The sequence below is a fragment of the Diorhabda carinulata genome, chromosome 1 (assembly GCF_026250575.1).
Source record: "Diorhabda carinulata isolate Delta chromosome 1, icDioCari1.1, whole genome shotgun sequence".
Taxonomy (NCBI): domain Eukaryota; kingdom Metazoa; phylum Arthropoda; class Insecta; order Coleoptera; family Chrysomelidae; genus Diorhabda; species Diorhabda carinulata.
In genome coordinates this window covers 15,406,192-15,430,361 of record NC_079460.1, presented here as the reverse complement: position 1 = coordinate 15,430,361, position 24,170 = coordinate 15,406,192, and the positions used below count along the sequence as shown (strand labels likewise).

The window sequence follows — 24,170 nt, the reverse complement described above, 5'->3', positions numbered from 1 at the left end:
GGAAGAGAATGAAGAGACCTTGTGGATTTGTCACAGACTCATTTGGTAGCTTTGACCTTTGGACAATTCATTTCATAACTCAAAATATTCAATGATATGGTTATTCCAAGCTCAAATATTTAATGATGTGCGAGGGTTGCCTTTTAATTTTTGTTTGCATTTTATTTGACAATGAGGAACAAGAAAAAGTCACTATGCGAACAATCGGGTTAATACGGGCAATAAGACATTATTTCGATTTTTTACTCCTTCAATTATTCAGTTCATGCTTATCTTCTTTAATAAAGTTGCGCACACCATCCATGTTTCTCGACATCATCACTGACGAAATTCTGCAAACCAGTTTTAAACAGTCTTCTCTGATGATGCTTCATCACCAAAAGTTAGACGAAGCGATTCTATTCATTGTTTTGAAGTAAGGACATATTCAAAATCATGAAAAATCATCAAGAACTTCGACGAATGATTCTTTTAAACGTTCTCTATCAACCACTTTTCGGACAATTTCTAAATTACCGCTGGCTTCACAATAACAAACTTCAATGTTCACAAGTACATTAGTGCAACTGTTCATTTCATTAACGCTACCTATTGTTCGATTGTAAAAATTTAAGTGCAACCCTCGTATGTATTGAGTAAAGCAATCAAAGTTTATCTTGATTGTACTCCTACATTTTAGTATTTTTTATTATTTCATTAATTATTTTTAAAATTTGTCCTTTATATCCGGTGCACATTGTCTCTTAAGTTCCCCCTTCTCAAAAATGGTTTGCCTATTGGTAGCAAGCTTGTGAGTTGTCTATGAACCTTTAATCCCGTATTTGTCGATTTAATTGGGTAAGTAAATAGTAAATGCCTCTTTATGTCCGTCCTGTAAAATCAGGAGCGTAGGTTAAATAATTCATTAAATATTTATAGTCCGACTGGTTGACTGTATTTTTTTTAATATCCTTTTTAATATCTTTATTTGTTGGAATCAACAGGACATATAGGAAATAGTCCAGTAACTATTTCTTATTTACAATTTTACATAAATTATTGAGTTGGATATTGGGGTCTATAATAGACTAATTACTAAATAATTTATGAGTCTTTTTAAATTCAATAATTTTACTCTTTGTCAAATAGTTAGGATAGCTGCTAAGGTTTACAGCGCAGCGTATTTCTGGGATAGACTGGACATTTATTCTTTTACACTATTTCATTTTGGTGTCTTGAGCAATATTATTATCAGGTACATACCAAGTAGCGTTTACAATACCAAGAAAGAACTTTAGACTAGAATCTTTCTAGAATTTTGACGTTGGATGTGGTCGCTGCGTACCAGAGTTTTTACAGACCATTTTTCAAACAAAAGCATTAATATGTGTCAACTTTTGTTGTAGAAGTGCATTTAATTCAATTTTTCATATTTTTACTAATATTTTTCTAATAATTCTGCATTTATTTTCGATTTTCATCTCTTAGACAAGGTCTATATTTCCTTTCAATTTTTAAACTATCTTTTCTACTACTTTCTGGAATTTACCTTATTTTCCTAGGATTTTTCTGAATTCATTCAAATATCAAGTGTAGAAATGCTTTTATTCAAGATAGTCTATCATTAAATCGCAAAGAAATAATGTACAATCGAACTTGCATTTCTTTCATGTTAAATTTTGGAATTAAATTACTTTTAAAGTCAAGAACTGCTCCGCCAGTGTATAGTGTAGCAGATGAGTGCCCGATTGTGTTCCAACTTCACCGTCAATGAGACCATGGGGGCAACTGTACTCTCTATGATATATTGTCTAAGAGAGGGTGTGTGGCTATGCCGTATAATCTTCTGACAAATTGAATTAGGGCGGCAAGCGGCAACGCAATGCACAGTGGGGGCGACACTTGTTTATAACAAACATCGTGATGGCTATTAGGATTTCCACATCTGATTGATATGAGATAAAAGACAGGAAAACCGAGAGTTTTACTTTATGTCGTATAAAATAAATATTGCGGTGCTTTCTTGAAAGGCTTTTCCGGATTTTTACATGGATATTTATAGCTCTCGGAAAAATAATTTATAATGCTTTATTTTTTAGTTGCTTGAACAAGAAAAGTTGTTATACATTTTGCTGTTTGATATCTATTTTGTTTATTAATTAATTATAATACTTGATAATTCATCTTTGATTATATTGAGTATATATAGGTAAAATATTTAATATTTATTAAAAAAATAATTTCACGTTTTCTGAATCGTATATATTGACAATATTTAAAGTTTACATCTAATAAACATGCGTCTATATAAAATATATCTATTAAATATCAATTAGCTCTACTTTTTCCTTTTATGAGGAGTTGCACTTTCTCTTTTTAGAAACCAACAGTAATCACCCATCATGGCCGAATCCCACCATCCTTGATACCGAATTTCCATTGTTCTAATATCTTGGTGGAACCTTTCACCCTGCTCATCACTAACAGCTCCCAAATTTTCGGGAAAAAATGTCAGATAACCCCAAATCACGTGCTAAATCATTTAACTCACTTTGAACAATCAAATATGGCTCGCCAGAACTGGAACTCGTTAAAATAGGATCAGTATTATACCAGTATCTTCTAAAACAATATTTTGCGGATCTAAAGGCGCAATCGGTACTGGTAAATTTTCGTATAGCAGACGCAAATTTGGATACTCGATCATGTGCTTTCCTTTCTTAGAATAACCTTCAGTCTTTGTTAGACAAAAATAGCAGTCGTCAAAATGGTGAGTAAGTTCCCGCCATGCTTTTTTTCTTCCCATTCATCCACTGCACCAATGACATGCTACAACTAACACAGGACACGTGGGGGTCCCACTGCTTGTCTTGGTCTCCAATTAAAGTACCAAAATATTGGAAAAGGGCTTTTTTCGCATTTTCTGAAAATGGCCTGGCTTGCGATTTCACCATAAATTCTCTACAAATATAGTAAAATTTGTCAGGACAGGTTTTGAAACTGCGGTAAGATTGACTCGACATTTTCGTTTTTATCACTTCTTGCACTATGAACAGAGAACCACTTACTATGAAACTCAACAGAATAGTAATTTTTGATACATGATACATGCGAGAGCTTACTAAATATTTTTTTCTATTATTTGACGGGTATTTCCATTTTAAAAATAAAGGTCTCGCCTCTGTTACAAAAATCTTGACGGCCAGTGAAGTGTTACAATCTGTTGTTCAAACAAGTGGTCAAACAATCTTTCTTCACATATTCTCTTTTTGTTTAATTACTTCTTACTGTCTCTCTCCTACGAATTCTAATTTGTTCTCCTTTTTCTACATTAAGTAAATCCTCAAACTATTCCTCTATGATTTTTTTTTATATTTCGTCAATGTAAATACATTTTTATCTTATTATGTGCTTCACATCGCTTCATTGCTTAGTATTTTCTCCATTCAGTTCATAATAATAATAAAAAACTATTATTCATTTTTCAAAAACAATGTTTCAAATGACATATTTTTGAGAAATGCGACTTATCCGATATACAGGATGTTTCTAAATTCATGCGACAAAATTCGGGAGGTGATTGTTCCTATACCTAACAGAAGTTCCTCATACCACCCCTTTCCTAAAATTTCATTTCAGCTAGAAACTTCAATTCTGCAATTTTCGTGTACTCGCAAAGGACTAGCCCCGGGTATTTTTTCAATATGCTTGTTACATTATACGGGGGTGAAATTAGCAACCCTTACTTCATTTCATATTAAAACTTTTTCTCAAGATGAAGTTTTAAGATATCTATTGTTTTCATCTCAATTTATGGAAAAAATTATAAATTATAGTGTTTATTTTTTTTTCTCTGCAGTTATTGGTTTTTTTAAAAAAATTAAGGATAAAAAATATTTTCATATGAAAATATTTTAAGTAATAATTTTATTTCATAGAACTTCATCTTGAAGTTTTTGGAATAATGTATGGGTTGCTAATTTCACCCCCGTATAATGTACGAGTGCACGAACATTACAGAATTTCTAGCTTTATTGAAATTTTAAAGAAAAAAATAGAAACTCAATTTCAGTGACCACTTTTTAATGGTTATATTTCGAAAAGGGTTGGGCTGAGTAAATAGAAAAGACCCATCTTAACTTCATACGAGCTAGAATTTTGTCGCATGAATTTAGAAACACCCTGTATGTTTATACGTAATACCAGATATTAATTCAGATTTAGTATAAAATTTCTCAGTGTAGACAGTATGCTAATTTTTCAATTATAAATCTAATACAAATATGTTAAATATTCGGTTGCGGTAAGTCGTCCGTATTGGAAACTGTCATCCAAGCGATTAGTGCCGACACTCTCAACATCCGTGATACGATCGGATAGTAACAATTCCGAATAATAAATCCGATTAACTTAAAGTATAGCTATAACGGGGGTTAAAATAGACCGGATCATAGTCCCCCACCTATGAGTAATTCAGTGGCACCATTCAGTAGCTGGAAACCAGGCAATCGAACTATTTTTACTAAGATAAATAATCAAAAATAATGGTATAAAAATATAAAAGTTTTCAAAATAAGCACAGTTACATATCATTTTATAACAATTCATATTTCTCGTAATCAATGAACTAGTTGAAATATTCAAATCTATTACAAATTTAATCACAAAACAATATGTTTTTTCTGAAATGAATTGTGCAATTTTGGAAATCGTATTCTCTTTTCCAATAAACTACTAAAACTACAAACATCTCACACAAGAACATACAAATCTTAACCGTAAAATACTGCTACACTGTAAAATACCAGACAGGTTGCGAAACAGTAGAATTATACTCATGATTAGAAAAGGAGATAAACAAGATGCTTCTAGCTACAGAGAGATAAATCTGCTGTATACAACAATGGAACTTATCATCGAAAAAATGAGGTCGATCACAACACTAGAAGACTAGCAGCAAGGATTCACATCAATAAGATCCTGCTCAGACAAATTATTGGGAAATCCATCGAACATAACAAACCAGCTTGACCTTACAATCATGAAAAGAGTCCATCAAATGCAAATTAGAGCTAGAATGCCGAATAATACTTACCACTGAGAATGAAAATCCAGTACCTTGGAATTGACATAACCAGTAATGAAGAAGTAGAAGACGAGGTAAGGTAAGTAGCCAGAGCAAACAAGGTCGCGGGATGTCTTCAGAATGTAATATGACGAAACAAACACCTGAGACAAGAAACAAAGGCACGAATTTACGAAGCAACATCAATCGTACCTATATATACATCAGAAACAAGGCAAGTGACATCCAAAACGAAACAGCTCTTGGAGACCACAAAAATGAAAATTTTCAGGCAGATCATGGAAAAAACACGACAGATCAGACAATCACGTGATGTAGATAGCTTTATAAAAGGATATCACAGCGTAAGGAATAATCATCTTATCGTCGAATGACAGCCGATGGGTTGGTAAAATAGCAAGTGGTAAATCTTCAATTGAAACACAGAGTAGAGGTCGACCACGAAAGAAGTTGAGTGATAAACTAGAGTTTGGATGAGGAAAGATATCGAAGAAGGAACATGCGATAGACCTATTATTTTTATTAATTTTTTTGTGCCGTATTTACGATTTCTCAAAAAATATTACTCAAGAGTAGAGTGCTCTTATTTTAAGAATATTGACAAACACTATTGAATAAAAAATATGAAGATGCAAAAACTACCACTAGTTATCCAATACAGTAAATCCCGAAATAAACAGTGCTGAAACTGAAACATAGATGTCTCTATATGCGCGGTATCATTACCAAGTTTACTAGTGTAGACCTGTCAACAAAACCTTGAACAATTAATAAGTAGGGTCTAATTGTTAAAAATAGTGTTAAGTACAGAGGAGAGGATATTTCTGGTAGTGCATTATTTTTGTTCATAAGAAATTACGCCGACGTAATGGTGTACGTCAGCGATACGTGTATGATCAAGTTCTTCAAGTAATGCTGAAATTTTGAAAATTATTGAGAAGTTCAGAAATGCGGGTGATGTATCAACGGAAAGGAAGTTCGGGGCGTCTGAGGAGAGTTAACAACAATAACCATGACCGGTTTTTGAGCGAATTTTAGAAAATCCGAAAGACAGCCCGAAAAGGACAGCGTTGGATCTTGGCTCGAGAAAAACTTCCTTGCAAAGTATCCTGGAGGAGCTGGGTGCAGTTTCATATGTGAATCAGGTACATCAACAATTATCACAGTAAAGTGGAATATTATGCCAGAATTCCTACGTTACAGTAAGAAAATCCTGAATTTTTGGAAAATGCATGGTTTTGAGACGGAGCACATTTTCATTTGTCGGGCCATGTAAATCGTTACACATATAGATTTCTCGGATTTCCTAAACCAAATGAGATTCAAGAAGTTTTTTACATAGTGCAAAAGTGAGTGTTCTCTGTGCAGTTTTAGGACACAGAATCATTGGTCCCTACTTTATCGCGAATAGTATCAATAGAGGTACATACAAATCTACGTCATACTGTCGTGCTGGTAATTTGACATTTCGATACCAAATTTCCCAGCAAAACGTGGCAACTAGCCATACTGCTGCCGTAGTTCGTCAATTTCTTCAGAAACATATTCCAAACATATGCGTTCCACCATTTACTGACCTTCCTTATCCTTCACATTCTTCAGACATCATATTTTCAGCCATATACATTTGAGAAATGACTACAACTGCCATTTTTAAATGGGCACAACAAACCATCGATGAATTGATACCTAATCTAACACCGTTAGAGTCTTTTTCGCGGATCTGGGACAACCCTTATTCCATAACATGACGAGAAACTTGGAACATCGGTATGAAGTCTTAAGCACATTTAGAACATGAAATGAAGTGTCAATAATATCTATTTATCAAAACAATAAGATAATTACGTTCATTACAGTTTATATCGGGCTATACTATTTTATCCATCTACTATGAAAAGAAGATAGCCCCATAAGAAATAATATTGTATTACTGTGACATTTAACAATAGTTTCAAGGTATTCCCTCAAAGCTAATGTGGTATGGCATGTAGCATCATCTTTTCACTTGTTACTTAACAGAGTGTTCATTTCTAACTAGCCGTCAGTGTTTCCTAAGTGTTACTAAATGTTTATTGGTAAATTTTAGTATCTGATTGTTGCATCTTAAGTTTTATATCTTGCAGAACTTTTTATAAAGTATGACTCTTTTTTCATAAAACTGAGAATAACAAAGATTCCCGTATGTGTTAGACTTAATTGGACACAGCATATTTTTTACTTGAAGGTCCTTTTTGTAATCACTATTACCTTTAATTGAATCAACAATCACTTTTTTATACTCTCCTAGTAATTGAATGTTCCTAAATGAATGAACTGTTTTTACGATTTTACAAAAACCTGGTTAATCAAGCCTTATCAAGCTCATACTTACCGATCTTCAGATTTGTTTAGTTAGTCTGTTATATTATGATATCAACTATTAACTTGCATAGCGGTGAAAATTAGAAAAAAAAATCAAAAAGTATTTATTTCATGAAAATCTATAAAATTATTTTTTTCGTCGTAATCGTTAAATTGGAGCACCCTGTAACAACGGGTGTTTCCCGGATATAAATCGAATTAATGAAAACGATGTCGTGCGCTGCCGCCGCGACGCTCAAAAGCCTCTGGAAACTTCATTCTCTTTGAAGAACGTTTTTGACAAGTGTAAATGCCCCCTTTTGTTACTCAGTAAATTTGCATTTTTATTGAATCTCTAGCCGCGGAGATTTGAATATAAGCCAGGATGTTGACAAAAATAATAGGTCTATATTGGGATTTTGGACGAACCGCAGTAATCACCAACTTATTTAAATTTATAATTCAATATTTACGTACACAATTAAATCCTAATGTCATTGAACAAATATAGCATAAGTGATATTAATGCTTAGTTGATTTCGTTATCCCTAGCAAAAATATGAGTGATGTATTGGTTTTTATATCGAAGGTCTCTGTAATCTCTTGTTTCACTCACCCACTTCGTTATTTTTAGCTGAACAGGCGGCATTGTTGGTTTTATCAATTTTCAGAATATAATTGAAAATTATCATAATTATTACAATTATTTTTTAAGTGGAAGTTATAAATTTTTAAAATCCTGTATAAATATATAGTTGTATCATAAACGATGTAAATATATATATATATATATATATTCATTTAATATCTCAAAAAATTGTTATGTTCGCATAATGTATCTGTTCGTTTATGTTGTCTGTAAATTATTCCATAATTCTATATTTATAATGCTGTTTATCCACTTTGTTTTAGCTTATGTATCGCCATTCAGATCTTTGCCTTCATTTTCTGATTCAAATCGCTTTTCCAACCCCTCATTCTTGTTGTATCCATTTTAATATTTTCCGGGGACATTTCTATTCTTCATTTTCTATACGTGTTCATTTCGTCTGTTGTCTCCTTTTGATTTCGTTTTGTAACATCAAGTGTTATCAGAAGAGAGTCACTATTAAGAAAAATATTACGACAAAAGAGCTCTTTCATCACCTGATGTGAACTGTACAGTTCCCCACCAATCAAATAAGAAGAATCAACTTATATATAAATAAGGCTTTTAGCTTGGAATTAAACTTTTAATACAGGAAGATCAGTAGCTGGTTTAGATTGATCAAATTTTATACATTTGATATCAACCAAAGTAGAACTTGCTAATCAGACTTAACCGTTATAATTCATTTGCTCTCTTGATATAAAATGTTATCTACAACTTACCTTTACTTGTGATTCTGTCATTCCTAAGGCATACGCTAATTTCGCCCTTTCCGGGCCGGCAAGATATTTGGTTTGTTCAAAAGTTTTTTCTAACGCGAATATTTGTTGACCGGAAAAAGTAGGCCTCGTGTGTTTCTTTTTCGTATCTTTATCACCTCCTATACCGCCCATGTTACCTTGATTCACTATAAAAAGAAAACATAGTATAAGTAGTTTCCTAATTTAATTATAAACAAGGAAAATATTAACCATAATTATAATGGACATTCTAAGTAAATATTTACGTCCACTAAAAGTTTTTATTGCATAATAAATGATACATAAAGTACACATTGTTTGAGTGAATAGTAACCTGAACCATTGTATTCACGACCAAATACCCAAATACGTGTACTTTTTAGCCATTATTATGATAAAAACATTTACGACATTTAGATTCATTTAGATAGAAATCAAGATATATAAATATCAACAATAAATCAATCGAAAATGCATCAACATTATTCCCACTGAGCTGTATCTTTCGAAGTAATTTGTAGCAAGTTATAAATTTTCTTAACTTTTCGTTCTATAACTTTTTTAACTTACGTAACGTAACGTAACTCTTTTCCGACCTCTACCTTCAGAGCATTCGCCAAAAAAATCACTGTATCCTGCACTATTTACCTTCATCCAAGTATACGTTCCGTATAGGAATGTTAGTGGTACTAACAGGGTTAGTTCCACTTTCTTGAACGATATCCATAATTTTTAATTTTTGGGGATTGGTTGTGTTTTCACTCCATACTCTGGCGATTTAATTCGGGTTTATACAGTTGAATTGAAATCACGTTGGCAGATGTACAAACGTTTGGTTTTGTTTGCTGGTACCCATCGCGCATACACTTTACCGAATTTCATCTCGATGTAGATAATTTTATAGGCAGAGCTGTGACTAGTGTTTAAAGAATATGCGACTGTAGAATAACTCGCCTCTATCTGCTGGAACTCTCTTGAGCCTGCTGAATGTTAGTCGTCAGTGATCGAAGTTAACTCTTCGTTTTTGTGTGATGTTGGTTCTATCACTTTTAAACATTTCTATCCGTGCAAAAGCTATTACTTGATAAAGTCCGTATTATTATAATTCTTCAGTGGATTTCATCATCTTTCGCCACAAAAATTAGATCACTCCTCGTTGTTTCTCTTTGGCGTAATCTGATAGCGGAACTGACATGCTTATGTTGTAGCTAGACGACAATTCAAAACACATTTATAACTAGCGTGCATAGGTATCGGCCCACTGTGAACTTTTGACTTTAACTATATTTTTCTAAATTATTAATCAGATCAAAAAATATGTTGTTTGAAAGACAATTTAATATGTTTTAATGTGAGTATAAATGAAAACGATTTTCTATGTTTAACATAATAAAATTAATGCATTAAGCTTTTTTATTATTAACATAAATAGGGTTATTGACAATTTGAAACTCAACACTCAATTTCCTAATAACGGTTATGACGTCCTCTTATCCTAATAACATCTTTTATGCGACTAGGCAAACCAAGCTATTCTTTCTTGTGGTATATTAAACCACTCTTCTTCTACTGCAACAATAAGCTCTGGAATCGAGTTTGGGGTAGGATGTGTAGCTCGAATTGTGATTTTCAGCTCATCTCATAAATGTTCTATGGCAGGACTGTCTGCTGGCCATTCCATAACACGAAAACCAACTTCTGCAATGTAATCTTGCACGTTTCAGGCGGTGTGCGGCCTTGCACTGTCACGCATAAAGGTAAAATCGTCTCCATTGTAGTCAACATTAGGTACCAGGTTCCTTGAACACGGTCGCCCCTATGAATGAACTCAGGGTTTGTTCGTGCTCCTATAGAAATTGCACCCCAGATCATGCAGGAACCACCTTCATAAGCAGTCTGCTCTGCAAAGCAGCAATCTGCAAATCGCTCTCTTGGTCTTTGGTACACTTTCCTTCTTTGGTTGCTATCATGGAGGCATATTCAGAAAATCTTGTACAAAACGCAGGCATGCTTGCTGATGAGCTGGAGTAAGATTTGGATCAATCGCAGGTGTTTTAGGGATCACGTTATTTTCCTGCAGTCTTCGTCTTACTGTCCACTGACAGTCCACTCCTCGCACCTCGCCGAGCTGTCGTCGCACTTTAAAGACATTAAGGTGACGATTTCTTAATGCTGTTGACACAATAAAGCGGTCATCACGAGCGATTGTAAATCGCCTTCTGCCTATTCCAGGTTGCCTATGAAAGGATCCAGACACTTAATAACTCTGGCACACTCTTAGAACCGCTGCGCGGATCATATCAAATTGTCTAGCAACAGCTCGCTGAACAAGTCCATTTCCGATTTAAGCAATAACTTAAGCGGCTCTTTGGTGTAGTATACATATTAAACTAACAAACTTGAGCAATATTTAAATTATAAAAAACCAATAATATACGAATTTTTGTTGCAAACGCAATAATTTTATTATTTGACAAATTTGTTATATTCGTTACAATCATCATATAAACACTATTCATTTGTTTACCGGTTGCTAGACATATAAACGATAAGTCTTCCTGATTCATAGATTTATACTCATATTAAAGAATCTTAAATTTTCTTCCAAACAACACATTTCTTTATTTATCTAATGAATAATTAAAAAGTATAGTTAAAGTCAAAAGTTTACAGTAGGCCGATTTCTATGCACGCAAGTATACATTAACCCATGTTAATATTCTCATCTTCTTGGTTGGCTCCAATTTTAAATCTGTTTTTAATTCTATTATATCAAGAACTCTTAATTCTGTCAGTATATTATCTGCCATGAGCTTGTCATTTAGACTTTCAAAAGATTATTACATTTCAAAAAAGATAAGGCTTAAAACTAATCCTTTTTTGACAGAATGAATATCCATCTAGGCATATTTACTGCGATTTAGAGTTTTATATTTCATTACCTATCAATCATTCGCACGGAAAAATGTTACTTTATACAGAGAAGTACCATCAATTTTACATGAGTTTAAAAGATTCCATGCAATTTTCAAACATTCCGTAACTTTTTCTCAAACCCTCACTGCATGAGATCAAGACTTTTATTGTAGTTCAAAGAGTGAATCGTGAAGTTTTATGCCGCTCGCTTCAGCTTGAATCAGTGAAGGTAGAGATCACCATCACCCAAGGTGACAAATGTATTCCGTGACTGTGTTTCTGGTTAACAATCGATTGTTTCGTAAATGAAAAAGAGATGCTTATGAAGAGATACAAATATCGATTAGGAAAGGTCTTCTTCCACTTATTTAAGGGCTTGCTCTGTATTCTCTAGTTTCTCCGGATTCGATCTAGGGATATCAATATCCATGATTTGGCCCATCTCTTTGGAGGTCTACCTGCTGATCTTCTGGTAGTTAGCTTTTCCTTGAATGCCAGCTAATCCTCCTCCATTCTATCGTCATGTGCTTTCCACTCTCGTCTTTTCCCCCGTCCCTATCTGACTACATCTGTTGTCTGGTCGCAGGCCTGTTTAATGTCGGAACATCGTTTTCTGTCCTAGAAGGTTAGTGATCTAAGGGTTTTATTCTGTGTTATACGGACTATTTGTTTTGTTCTGCTTGTACTTACTCTCGTTTCATCTGTATAGATTAATGTGGGATTTACAGCTGTTTTTTTATAAACGCACCTTGCTTAAAGTGGAAATGAGTTTGTTGCACCATATAACATCACGCAAACTTCTGGAGATTCTAGAGGCCTTGTTGGCTTGTACGCGTGTTTCCTCGTAGATGTTTCCATTGCTTGATGTTATAGTTCCTAGATAGTTGAAGTTCATAACTTGTTAAATTATTTTATCGTCTATTAGTAATTTGCATCGTACTGGGTTTTTACTTATTTATTTATTTATTTATTTACTAGTTTGCCATTTGGGTGAATCTGAAAAACATTCGTTGTAGATTGTCTTCGTCTTCTGCTACGAGGACATCATCTGAGTAGCATACAAATTGGAACTCATTGGACTCATACGGTCACCCTGTCTAATACCTGTTATTATTGAGATGTCATCGGCGAGTGTTTTGTTGTGCTGTACTCTTGTACGGTTTAGTGAGTTACGTTAAGATTTGGGAAGGTGCCAAAACTATACGTAATTTCATTGCTCCTGAAAATAATCTTATTTATTCCATGAGGATTCGGTGAGATAATTTTTAGGATCTTTTTACACGATATTCTTGTATTATTCCATGTAATTGTACAATTTTTCATCTTTTTTGAACCTAACCTATGATGCTAGATTATTTTGGAATGACTAGTATACATGTTTTGCTTTTGAATCATTAACTAATTTCATTTAAGAAGCCAAAAATGATTTAAGTTTCATTAAACATAAAATGACTGATATGTCTGTTATTAGGAAGTTTAAAAAGAAAACTTTCCGAAAAGTCAATGGCGAAGGGGAAAAGAACTGTCGGATCGGTATTAGCAAAAACACTATCGAGTTATTGGAGAATTTCTGTGGTCAGTATTTCATTCTCAACAGTTTTTATGAGAAATTTAATTCACACCACAAAGTTTTAGGCTCGCCTCAAAACAATATATATCGAAAATACAGTTGGGGTCGAGTTTCTCTTTTCGACAGTCAACGATTTAACTGCAAAACACTTCGAAAGCACAAAATAGGATGCGAAAAAAAGGAACTATCAACCAATAACACCAAAAATATTTTATAGCCTATTTGTTTACTTTGGAGCTTATCCAAAAAATATCCATCTCTATGGAAAAGTTTTAGTATCCAGAAAATATGATAAATTAAAAATATTCTTTAAGTTTCCAATTTGTAAAGATTTATAGCACATGATGAGACTATAGATTTTGAAATTGACAGAGAAGATTTATATTATGATATGGAAATTCAAGTATGACTACGATCGTCATTTCAATCTTTTTATATTTTAAATACTTAAGTACGAAAATATTTATAAACTTATTGCATTTATCCACATTATGCAAAAGTAACATCAAATAATTTGAATATTTTCGCATTTCAGGTTTCTATATCTATCGATGTATACATATAATATATAATATGTGCAAGTTTCTCGTCAAAAATTGAAATTTTTCAAGACGAAAATGCACGAAAATATACATAGGAATCTTGGATTTAGAAGATATTATGTTGAAATATGAGTAGTTGATGTTTCTTTTTATAGTCAATTGGAACAACACTGTCTGTAATAATTTGAAGAACTTCTGCACCGTTTTTGTTAACAAATTTAATGAACATTTTATTGGTTTTTTTTATAAACTTATTTTCGCATCAAATGTAAAGGTTTGTGATAGTTTGTGATACAATTGAATATCTTCTAGATACCTAATTATATTTGCAATGTTATAAATTAGTAGGGAGATTATATTGTTTAAAGAGTTGTTAAGTAGTCTTTTGTTTTTATATTTTCAACAGTTTAACAATGAATGTTTCAAGTTATAGATTTCAATATCGACTGCGATCAGTTCCACTCACCGTGTCACTTGCACTGAATTTTTATTCTGATTATCCCTTTTAGACCGGGAGGTAGCGCTGCAGTTTTTCTAGGAATTTTATACCGAATAAATTTTTTTTCAAATAGTTGTTTAATGGTCAGAAATCGGTAAAGTGAGCGTCAGTTGTCGCACTAACGGTGGAGCTAAAGCATGAAAAAGTCATTGGAAAAAAATCAGCTCCGATGATTTTTATACCGAGCAAAAATGTATAATATTATTGTTTTAATCACATTTTTTCAAAAAATAGTCGTCAGCTGTATTGACGAGGGGGGGTTATATGTCAGTCGCGTGCATGAACTCCATTGAAAATTTGACAAACCAATTAATTTTATACCTTATGAAATTTATACATCTCAATTTTCATACTTTTAAAATAATAAAGAAAATCGTCAGCCGTATTTTTGACGGGGGTAACACCGTCAGTCAGCCTGATAAACATTTTTCGCGCTACAATGTATTTGAGCGCTGCATAGGCTTTTTTGAAAATAAACTTATAATCTTTACACCCATAAACAATCAGCTGACCATGATTTTTTTTTAATATTTAAATCATCTTATACTTCGAATTCAATAAGTATAATATCAATTTAATATAAAAAACAACACATTCTCCACAGGATTCTCATCGATGATTGTAATTCCAGTTAATGATGGTGTAACTTGGTCGCCGTTGAACCATTTAAAAGTGTATTTATTATTTTCTTCCTTCCATCCGTAGTCTAATGGAGATTATACTAACGGAACTGACTGATGAGCATGACTCCAAAGATGTGCTATATAGGATGTACGTAATACATGCTGGTATAATTCTGATTGACATGGAGGAATATTGCACCGTCAATTGTACTTTTAAGTGTGAATTGGTCTTTTTGACTATTAAGTTTATATGATTTGATGAATGTCGCTACTCGTGCTATATTCACATTATCTATTGTGTTCAGACCATACATTCTGCATACAAATTTTTCGATCTTTTTTAGAAGATGATGCATATTAGATTCGTTTATATTTGCTATCTCTGTAAATGTTTTTATGAATGACTGTCTTAAAATTTCAAATGGTTTTTTTGCGTAATGGGATCAAAAAAATTGATACGTTTGCTTTGGATTGGTAGATTTGGTGTAGTTGAGTTTTAAACAAGAATACCTAGTGGATTTTTGGCAAAAACTTGTTGGATGCTATGGATGGAGCTCATAAAGCCAGTAATTATAGCTATTTTATTATATCGATTTATTCTAGCGATGATTAGTACCTACCTGTAATATGGCATCAGCCAGAAACTTTCAAATATTCAATAAATTATACGCTTCAACTTGTTCATGGTAACTATTATACATTATCAGTTAATGAATGTGTTATGTAGACTGAAATTATAACCACAAATCATTATTTGTATTTTTCAAGTCTGTTTGTTTTTAATGAGAAGCCACAGAGAGATTTTACAAAACAAACAACGTTATTTATTCCTAAAATTGCGTACTTATCTCTCTTTTAACACTGTTTTTTACTTCTTAGAGCTTTTTATCTGTTTTTCGGGTAGTAGGGTAAAACGACCATTTTCACATGTTATATATATGTTATATATTAATCTGATGATTATCACGAAGAAAATATAATATAAACATAGCTATAAGCTGCGATAAAAAATACTTGTATCTTATAATCATGAATTAAAAAAAGCTGACTCGTTATGCTGCTGTAGTTACTTTAGTGAAAGTGTTTCTAGTGTATATCGTGAAACATGGATCTTAAGCAATGCATTAACATTAAGTTTAGTTAAGTTCATAAAAATATGCAGTAAGTAGATAAACATACAGGCGGTTGACTATTTTTTTATCTAAATGAAGAGCTTTTCGTACGAAATTAATTTGTTACGTGAAAGTATATCGCTATGACCTAGAGACCAAATTTCAAATATTCAATGAAAAACTAGTAATTCACTTTACCCTAGACGGCCCGAGATAGTAAGACCAAAGTTTGTTCCGAGGGAGCCCACTGTAAAAACTATAAACTACTATACTACATAAAGAGCTATTGGAAGGAAGAGACATAGAAATAAGACAATTGCTTTCTTCTTCATCAAGACAGCCACGCGAGAATAGAATTCGCTTTTGTTTCGCGAGTTTTTGGCTTTTGAAAGTCTTCATGTTGCTCCACATCAGCTGTGACAGGTCAGATGTAAGTCTTCCAGAAATACTTCTAGCAATGGATTGAACGTGAGGCTTAGTACATTATTGCAATGAGCAGTACTCTAAACATTTTATGTTTCATTTTTACTTCTAATCGTACTTCTATTTGATCTAAAAGATATGAAATTTGAGATTTATTATAAAAAATATGAAATGTTCATGATTAGAAAATACATGTGGTAAATTGAATGCATTTCGAGGCGCTTGTTTTTTTTTTAATTGCAAACAAAATGTGACACGTCTTTTAAAAATTCTGTCTAGTAGCCTTTACATCGTTAGCTTTTTATTATTATATTTTATGAACCTTCAATTGATGATGGTTTAGCTGTTATAATATCGTAATTTTGTTGTAACACATGAATAGAGAGATTTATACTACCGTACAAAATCTAAAGGTTTTTGATGGCTTTATTGTATCAGCCAATAAAAATAATGATGCAAAGGGATATAAAGTCCACGCATTCTCGTGTTGTGATGTAAAATAAATTGTGAGCCATTACCGTACAGATTGTTTTATTACTATGCGGATTAAAAAAATGTTCTTGCTGTCATCGGACTATTTAATTATTTAAACTACTACACTGGAAAAAATTAATTACAAACAAACTTTTTATGGTAGGAAAAAATATGCAGATAACTTACGACCAAATCGTTTTGGCACTAACCATTCAACCATATATTTTTGTTAAAAATAATTTTAATGAAACGGCTTGGTAACTAACAAAGTTAATAACTCAAATGGAGGGGTCAGTGTTGCCCAACTAGGCATAATTTGCTGTAAACATTTCTCATTAGGTCTTGGACGAATTGAACATCTATTTCGCGTATTTTTCTAAAAATTCTAAGTGCCTAAAAATCTGCAACTAGTCGAGCCTGGAGTAAATTTGGGCGGTTATCTTGTTTGATTACAAAAGATCTGTAGCCAATTTGGAGTTACCTTGCATAATGGCAGTCCGACCAAAACATTATATCGTGTCAAGCGTGATGTTTACGTACACAATCTAGATTAGTGTGGCATTTGTACAGCTTCCCCGCCTTATTTGACTCATATAAGGTTTGAATATTGTCTGTATAAAAACCATTTCCAAATTGGCACGTGTGAATTATATTTTTCATCGTCCATAACAATATGACTCTCTCATTCGCAAAATAAATCCGCATTAGTTGACGACATCATTTTGGTATCCGTGCTAATCAGTTAGGCTTAGTATATTTAGTATATTATTATTGACCATTTTTTGCTAATTCCTACGATTCGCTACTCTTTGTATGATATTCACGCGATAATTTTCTTATGGACTCTCATTCTTGAATTAAAATTCTTGGTTTTCTTCATATTCGGTTGCAGCACTTTAAATGATGTGCCAAAAATCTATTTTATTTATTAATGTGATCTCCTTCAAGAGCTATACAATAATTCCAACGCTTCTATAACTTCTCGATGCCGTGCTTATAGAAGAATTTGTCTTGCCCCAAAATAGGTTTCAGTTTCAGCAATTTCTTTTTAATTCGAGCTGAATTTTTTAGTTCAGTTGAGCATTTTTTGAGATCAACGAATAGCCAGTAGTCACCGAAGGCCAGATATGGACTATACGGTGGATGAGGAAGCAATTCGCGATGTAATTCGCTAATTTAACCATCCTTGAGAACCGGTGCATTGTTTTGATGAAACAGTGGTTCTTTCTTCGTAATATAAAGCCGTTGTTCCATGATTTTCCCATTCAAAGGATCCAACAACTCAATGTAGTATTCGCTATTGATTGTCTAATTGACGTGATGGAATCATGTTTCATCCTTTATTACAAATAGACGCAAAAACTATTATTTATTACGTTTAAACATGGCCAAACACTGCTCTTAATCATCAACAATTTACGGACTTTTCTGATGTTTTCTGGAGTCTCTCAATTGGACGACCAGAACGTTCACCATCATCATCGGTGTCTGTACGACCACGTTTAAATTCAGCAAACAAATAAAAAATGGCCCTTCGTCGATGGAGCAGAGTCCCCTTTTGAACCCATTGCTGAGCTTGTGCAGTATTTTTTTAGAATCCATTGCTTTGAAAATAATAAAATTAGCTTCTCTTAAATGTCTGACTAATCGAAATATCATGAAATTTTACACATAGTCTTTTGATGAAGTTGGTACTACATAAACGTCATATGGACTTGACGATGGCAGCTCCATCTGTATGTGATTCACTCGACTTATTGAGTGATGTAATAGTACTGATAATAATGTAATTCAGTTTAAATTTTGTGTGTAATGTGCCGAAACACTTTCAAAATTTTCCTGAACATAGCAAATTAGCAACTACTTATTGTATGAAATTTGCATTATTTATAAAAAAAAATATTATTGATATATCATATCAAAATCGCACAAATTAATAATCAACCCACCGCAATTTTAACGTGGTAGAAAAATCACCGAAACAACATGTCTCGGTGACTAGTAAGGCCTTGTAACATGTGCTGAGCAAGCGAGATGAAGAGATTTCTGTCAGAAAATGATTTTTCTCCTGTTTCCCGAACGCTATTTCGTATTCAGCAGGCGTTCTTGCCTTCTTTGTGTTTTCTATTGGTTAACTATTGAACTCGTTTTACAAGCACCCAACAATCGCTTTATATGGAAACAAATATCAAATTTTATATCGTTCCACACTTCTGGGTAAACATATTTTATTAAAGATTTAGATGCTATTAATTTTCTTTTATTTCAAGATGTATAACATGAAACTTTTGGCTTTAAAAGGATGTCATCTTATGCTATGATTGATGTAAAACAGAGATAATCCGTTATTAACATCAATTTTCGGTTGGTTGAATTAAATCAAAATAAATTAGAATGTCTAATGAATACTCACTTAAATTGAATCATTTAACGTTTTCTAGATATAAATTCATGAGAAATCTATAATACTAAGCTCTAAAATAGTTCATTTCATGTTATACGAGGTTTATAAATAAAATATCGAGTCATAACTTTCAATTGGGGCATAGGCGTCACAAATATATCCGAGTCACACGATCACTGAAAATATTACATGGAAGTATCGAGAAGGTTGGTAAAATTAGTTTTATCATGAAATCGATTTAGTATTCGTAATTAAAAAAATAATTACAGTTTATTAAATACTTACCGATCACAGTTATTTACTTCGCTCTATAAAGCGCAAAAATGGAAGTGGCACATCGTGGTCCAAATATTGTTTTTTCTTTTCTATTGTGAGGAGATAGTAAGACCAAAGTTTTTTCCAAGGGAAGCAACTGTAAACTACGAATTCCACAAAAAGGTATCGGAGGGTTTGTAGGACAATGTGTAAAGAAAGAATTACAAAGCAAAGGCAAACGGCTTTCTTTTTAATCAAGACAACCACGCCGAGGTACAATTCGCAAGTCTTCCTGCTTCTCCAAATTTGACTCACTACCAAAATTCAGAACTATGCGACCAGCTCTTTTCAAAAATGAAATAAATGAAAAGAAACATTTTGATTCCATTTTTGATGCTGCTGAAGGCCATAACAGATCAGAGGAAAGCCTTTCAGAATCAATTCCAACCGTCGATTGATTGTGGGGATTAGTAAAATGGTAGCCATGAACAGATTTGGGTCAAAAGTATCAAGGCACAATCTTAACGTGGGCCTTAGAAATCCCACGATCGCATAAAATCACTTAAAGTATCGAGAATGTTAGTAAAATCAGTTTTATCGTGAAATATATTGAAGTTTAGTATAATTTATAATAAAAACAATAATTACAGTTTATTAAATATTTAATTATCATTCTTTTGCACTCCTGTTCGTTAAGCAATTCATCGAACAGATCATTTTTCTAATGTCAGTAACTTAATGTTTGGAGCAAAACGAATCAAATTAAAAGGACCCTTACGGAGAGAAAGCTGAAAGTTTCCTCGTTGATACAACGCGTCATCTGTATATTAAAAGAACACGATATTGTTATGATTATGTTACGAGATAGCATCAGTTGCCCTTGTAGTATTCACCCTAACGGTCGTATACAGACGCTTTTGCCACAGTAAAAATTGAAATTAATATGAACGAGTCAAAGCAACTATTTATTATCGATATTATTCTATGGAGATTATATCAAAACTTGATTTAAAATTATTTCATTGGTATGAGTATTACATAAAATATTATAAAATGTTGTGTGACTCTCTGTCTATTCATATATTACATATTTATATTCTTGTAATTTGGCTTATTGTACTATTTTTATAAGCGGGTTCTCATTAAGATTTGCAATGACCACCATATTTAGATTGTAACATTGTACAATGGTCATATATGTAGAAAATAATCCTGAAAACGATTCAAAAATCAGATGAAAACAATTATTATAAACTTTAAATGTACAAGACACAACTGGAAACAGAGGCAGATTTTTGTAGCAACGGACCGAAAACGGAGGAAACTCCTTAGCTCCGTACCACCAATTTTTCAAGTAGAGAAATATGCAATTCCGACCTCTGCCGGACATATAATACACCGAAAGTACAAACCAAAACCATATTTAGAAGGGATTTGAAGGTACTGGAAGAAAATGTCATTTCACAAAATGCAGAGGTGGAAAGAAACTTCACCCCACGTATTGTTCCACTGTGCTCTTTTCCAGGAATTCGAGAAAATATCCTGGAGAGGATATCGACCTTTCTCCATAATCTGTGCTCCACTCCAGACGTAATGAAACCAAATTAATCATAAAATTAATTAAATCAATAAGAAAAAATTTTGGCGACATTTTGTAACATTTCAATGTATGTTCCAGCCCATAAATCAACTGGATAAACCCGATTTTCCACGAATTAACAATTTCTTGATAACAACTTTATTATAATGAACTATTTTAGGAAATATTACAATATAGAAATTTCAAAATATATGTAGATACAAGCATTGAAAATGATGAACAGAATTATGAAATTCTGATGATTTTTCTCTAATTACAATGTTCGCTTTTTTGTTTCTATTGACTAAAATTAACAGGAAACCACGTTTGGTAAAACTATATGTATTCATAAATACTCCTGCAAGTATCTTTTATTTGATGATAATGTTTATTATTCATGACACAAATTATTTTAATTATAACTAGTGGCAATACTCCTGAGTCTTACTGTGTAATTAAATCAACCCGAAATGAGAAATGGCACTGTTATCAGTTCCATTCGTGAAAGACCTACAATAGGAGAATCCATTCAGACTATAACTTTCAATCTTTTGTGGTAAATTTTATTAGACGAATCTTTTCAATAGTTGAAGGAACAGACAGAAAATAATAAACCTTTCATGAAAATGGTTCTTCAGTTATAGTCCTGAAAATAAAGTTAATATATCTTTTAGTGAAAGAATACCTTCTAAAGATTGTTGAATTTACAACGAGGAATCACTGTTGTGTTCAATTATAAACTATTATGCAGATATAAAATACATTAAAATTAGTACTCAAAATTTAGTCTCTTGTTTGTGAAAATAAAACAAGCTCGTATTAAACCTGATTTAAAATTTGGAGTGAAATATTTTAATAGTCATCCTCTCTTTGGAATCTGCAGTGCTTGTTTGGGATAATACATATACTTTGTACATGAGACAAAAATTCAACGATGTAAAATCTGGCAAACTCGCTGGCCTCTCAGTATTCTTTCAATTCATTTATAGGGAAAAACTTCTTCTAAGAGCATAATGAGGAGTCACCCTATACTGCTGGATCCAAACATTTTTATTTGGAGGATTCGGATCTATTGCAATGGGAATAACTTCATTTCTAATAATATTTAGGTATTATACAGTTGTCGAATTTCTATCTATACATGAAGGACCAAACAAATTTTACCTAGAATCATTTAAATTCTGTTCTGAGGGTCTTTAGCATAAGAATCAACAATATTTCTGTTTTTTTCGTTCTCTTCAGAGGAGTATGGAGTTCTTTTAAATAGTTTAAGGCCACATCAACTTGACTCCTGACTAAAATTGGAAAGTCTCGACAACAATCCGCATTATTGGCTCATTTATGATAAAACCATTTGAAAATATCTCCATTTCTAATTCACAATTGCCTTTATATTATATTCTTAGTTGAATATTCAAAAATCAATTACTTTGAAAATAAATAGTGTAGGTATATCAATCTGCACAGTCAAATTCATATTCTCAAAAAGCACTTTTTCCGATTTAAAAGTAACAAAACAAAAGGTGACATTTTAATTCAGTAAAAAAAATAAATAATATAATAAATTTTCTATAGTGTGAGTAACATATGATGAGAATATTGAAAAACCCGATGAAAATTATATTTATAACATGAAGCTTTATATTTTCAATATTGATAACGGCTTAAAATGTTGGTTTGGATGAATCAGATACTCTTCAGTTCGAAAAACGATAAATTTTCAAATAAGTATTGTTATTATTTACAGTATAATCCGACACCCTATCAGCAGTTTATGTATTAAACCCCCGTTTAAAATTCGCTATCTATCTAGCTTGCATATCTTTTAATTGAAACCATAAAATTATTCTCCCTCTGTGTTTTATGCTCTTTCCTAATTTCAGTTTCACATTTTCAATCTACCATCAATAAATCACACCATAAAAATAATAAAAGTAATGTTTATAATCCTCGTAATTTCTGGTTATTAAATTGGTAAGTTAATAACAATTTTGATTAAAAGCTCATGAATTATGTATTAAATTAGACGAATTAAATCAAATTAATCATAGAATTAATTCAATAGTACTTAGATGAGCTCATTTACATATTAGAAAAGTAGGTTGACATAGAAAAAATCAGTAAGAGAAAAATTTAGGAAACATTTGTAACGTGGCAATTGACGGTTTACGTCAAATGTTTTCCCTATTTCGTCAATTAAGTATTGTACGTATTAAATTCTTTTGTGAAGCCACTTTCTAGAATAAATTAATTGGTCGATTTCCTACCTCATTTAGATTCTATTCGAGTAGCAGTTTTTAATTATTTTCTTTCCTCCACCAACTTCTAGATGCATCAATAATTAAATAATTGAAATAAATTTGCAGAGATATTTTTTAATAGGTACTCCCTGCTAAATTTTTATATTATATTTTTCACTTTGCTTTTCATGTTTTCTCTATTATCTTTTAAAAAAAAATTGGAAAAGAGAACGAATAGAATGAAACGAATTTTTCTCTAGCCATATTTTTTATCTACTACTTCCATCTTTAGTTGTTCTCATCTATATTTCGTTTTTTTCTTATTGTTTCCGACGCAGCTCTTCAGTCGCTAGGCCACGACTGATTCCACAAAAATCATTGCTACATCATGACTAAAAAATATAAGGATTATTGTTAGTCCACGGTTATAGAATAATTCAACCACTAAACCCACTAGATCACCAGCTTCCTCCAAATTAGTCCTCTAATCTTAATTAATTATAATATAATAATGATAATCTTATTATTTTTTCAATAGACGCTTATAAGATCTTCAACACTTTTCCACCTTCTTCTTAATATTTTAATTTTCTTTTAAGATATTAAATGTAAATCTCTACTTAATTCTATAGAAAAAGATACCTGAACATCAATCAATTGAAATCGTTTAGAACAATTTACGTCATACTGTATTTTTAAAATTTATTATATTTTTGAATTAATGAAAAGTTATTTT

At 32.3% G+C, this 24,170-nt stretch overlaps 1 protein-coding gene across 1 annotated transcript in view; it reads right to left on the bottom strand.

The window, feature by feature from the left end:
- Nucleotides 1–24,170, bottom strand: part of LOC130900497 (homeobox protein Nkx-6.2) — a 68,485-nt gene that overhangs the window by 20,372 nt on the left and 23,943 nt on the right. The window contains exon 2 of the mRNA XM_057811169.1: nt 8,780–8,964. Coding sequence (XP_057667152.1) covers nt 8,780–8,964 — 185 coding nt within the window. The remainder of the gene's footprint in view (nt 1–8,779; nt 8,965–24,170) is intronic.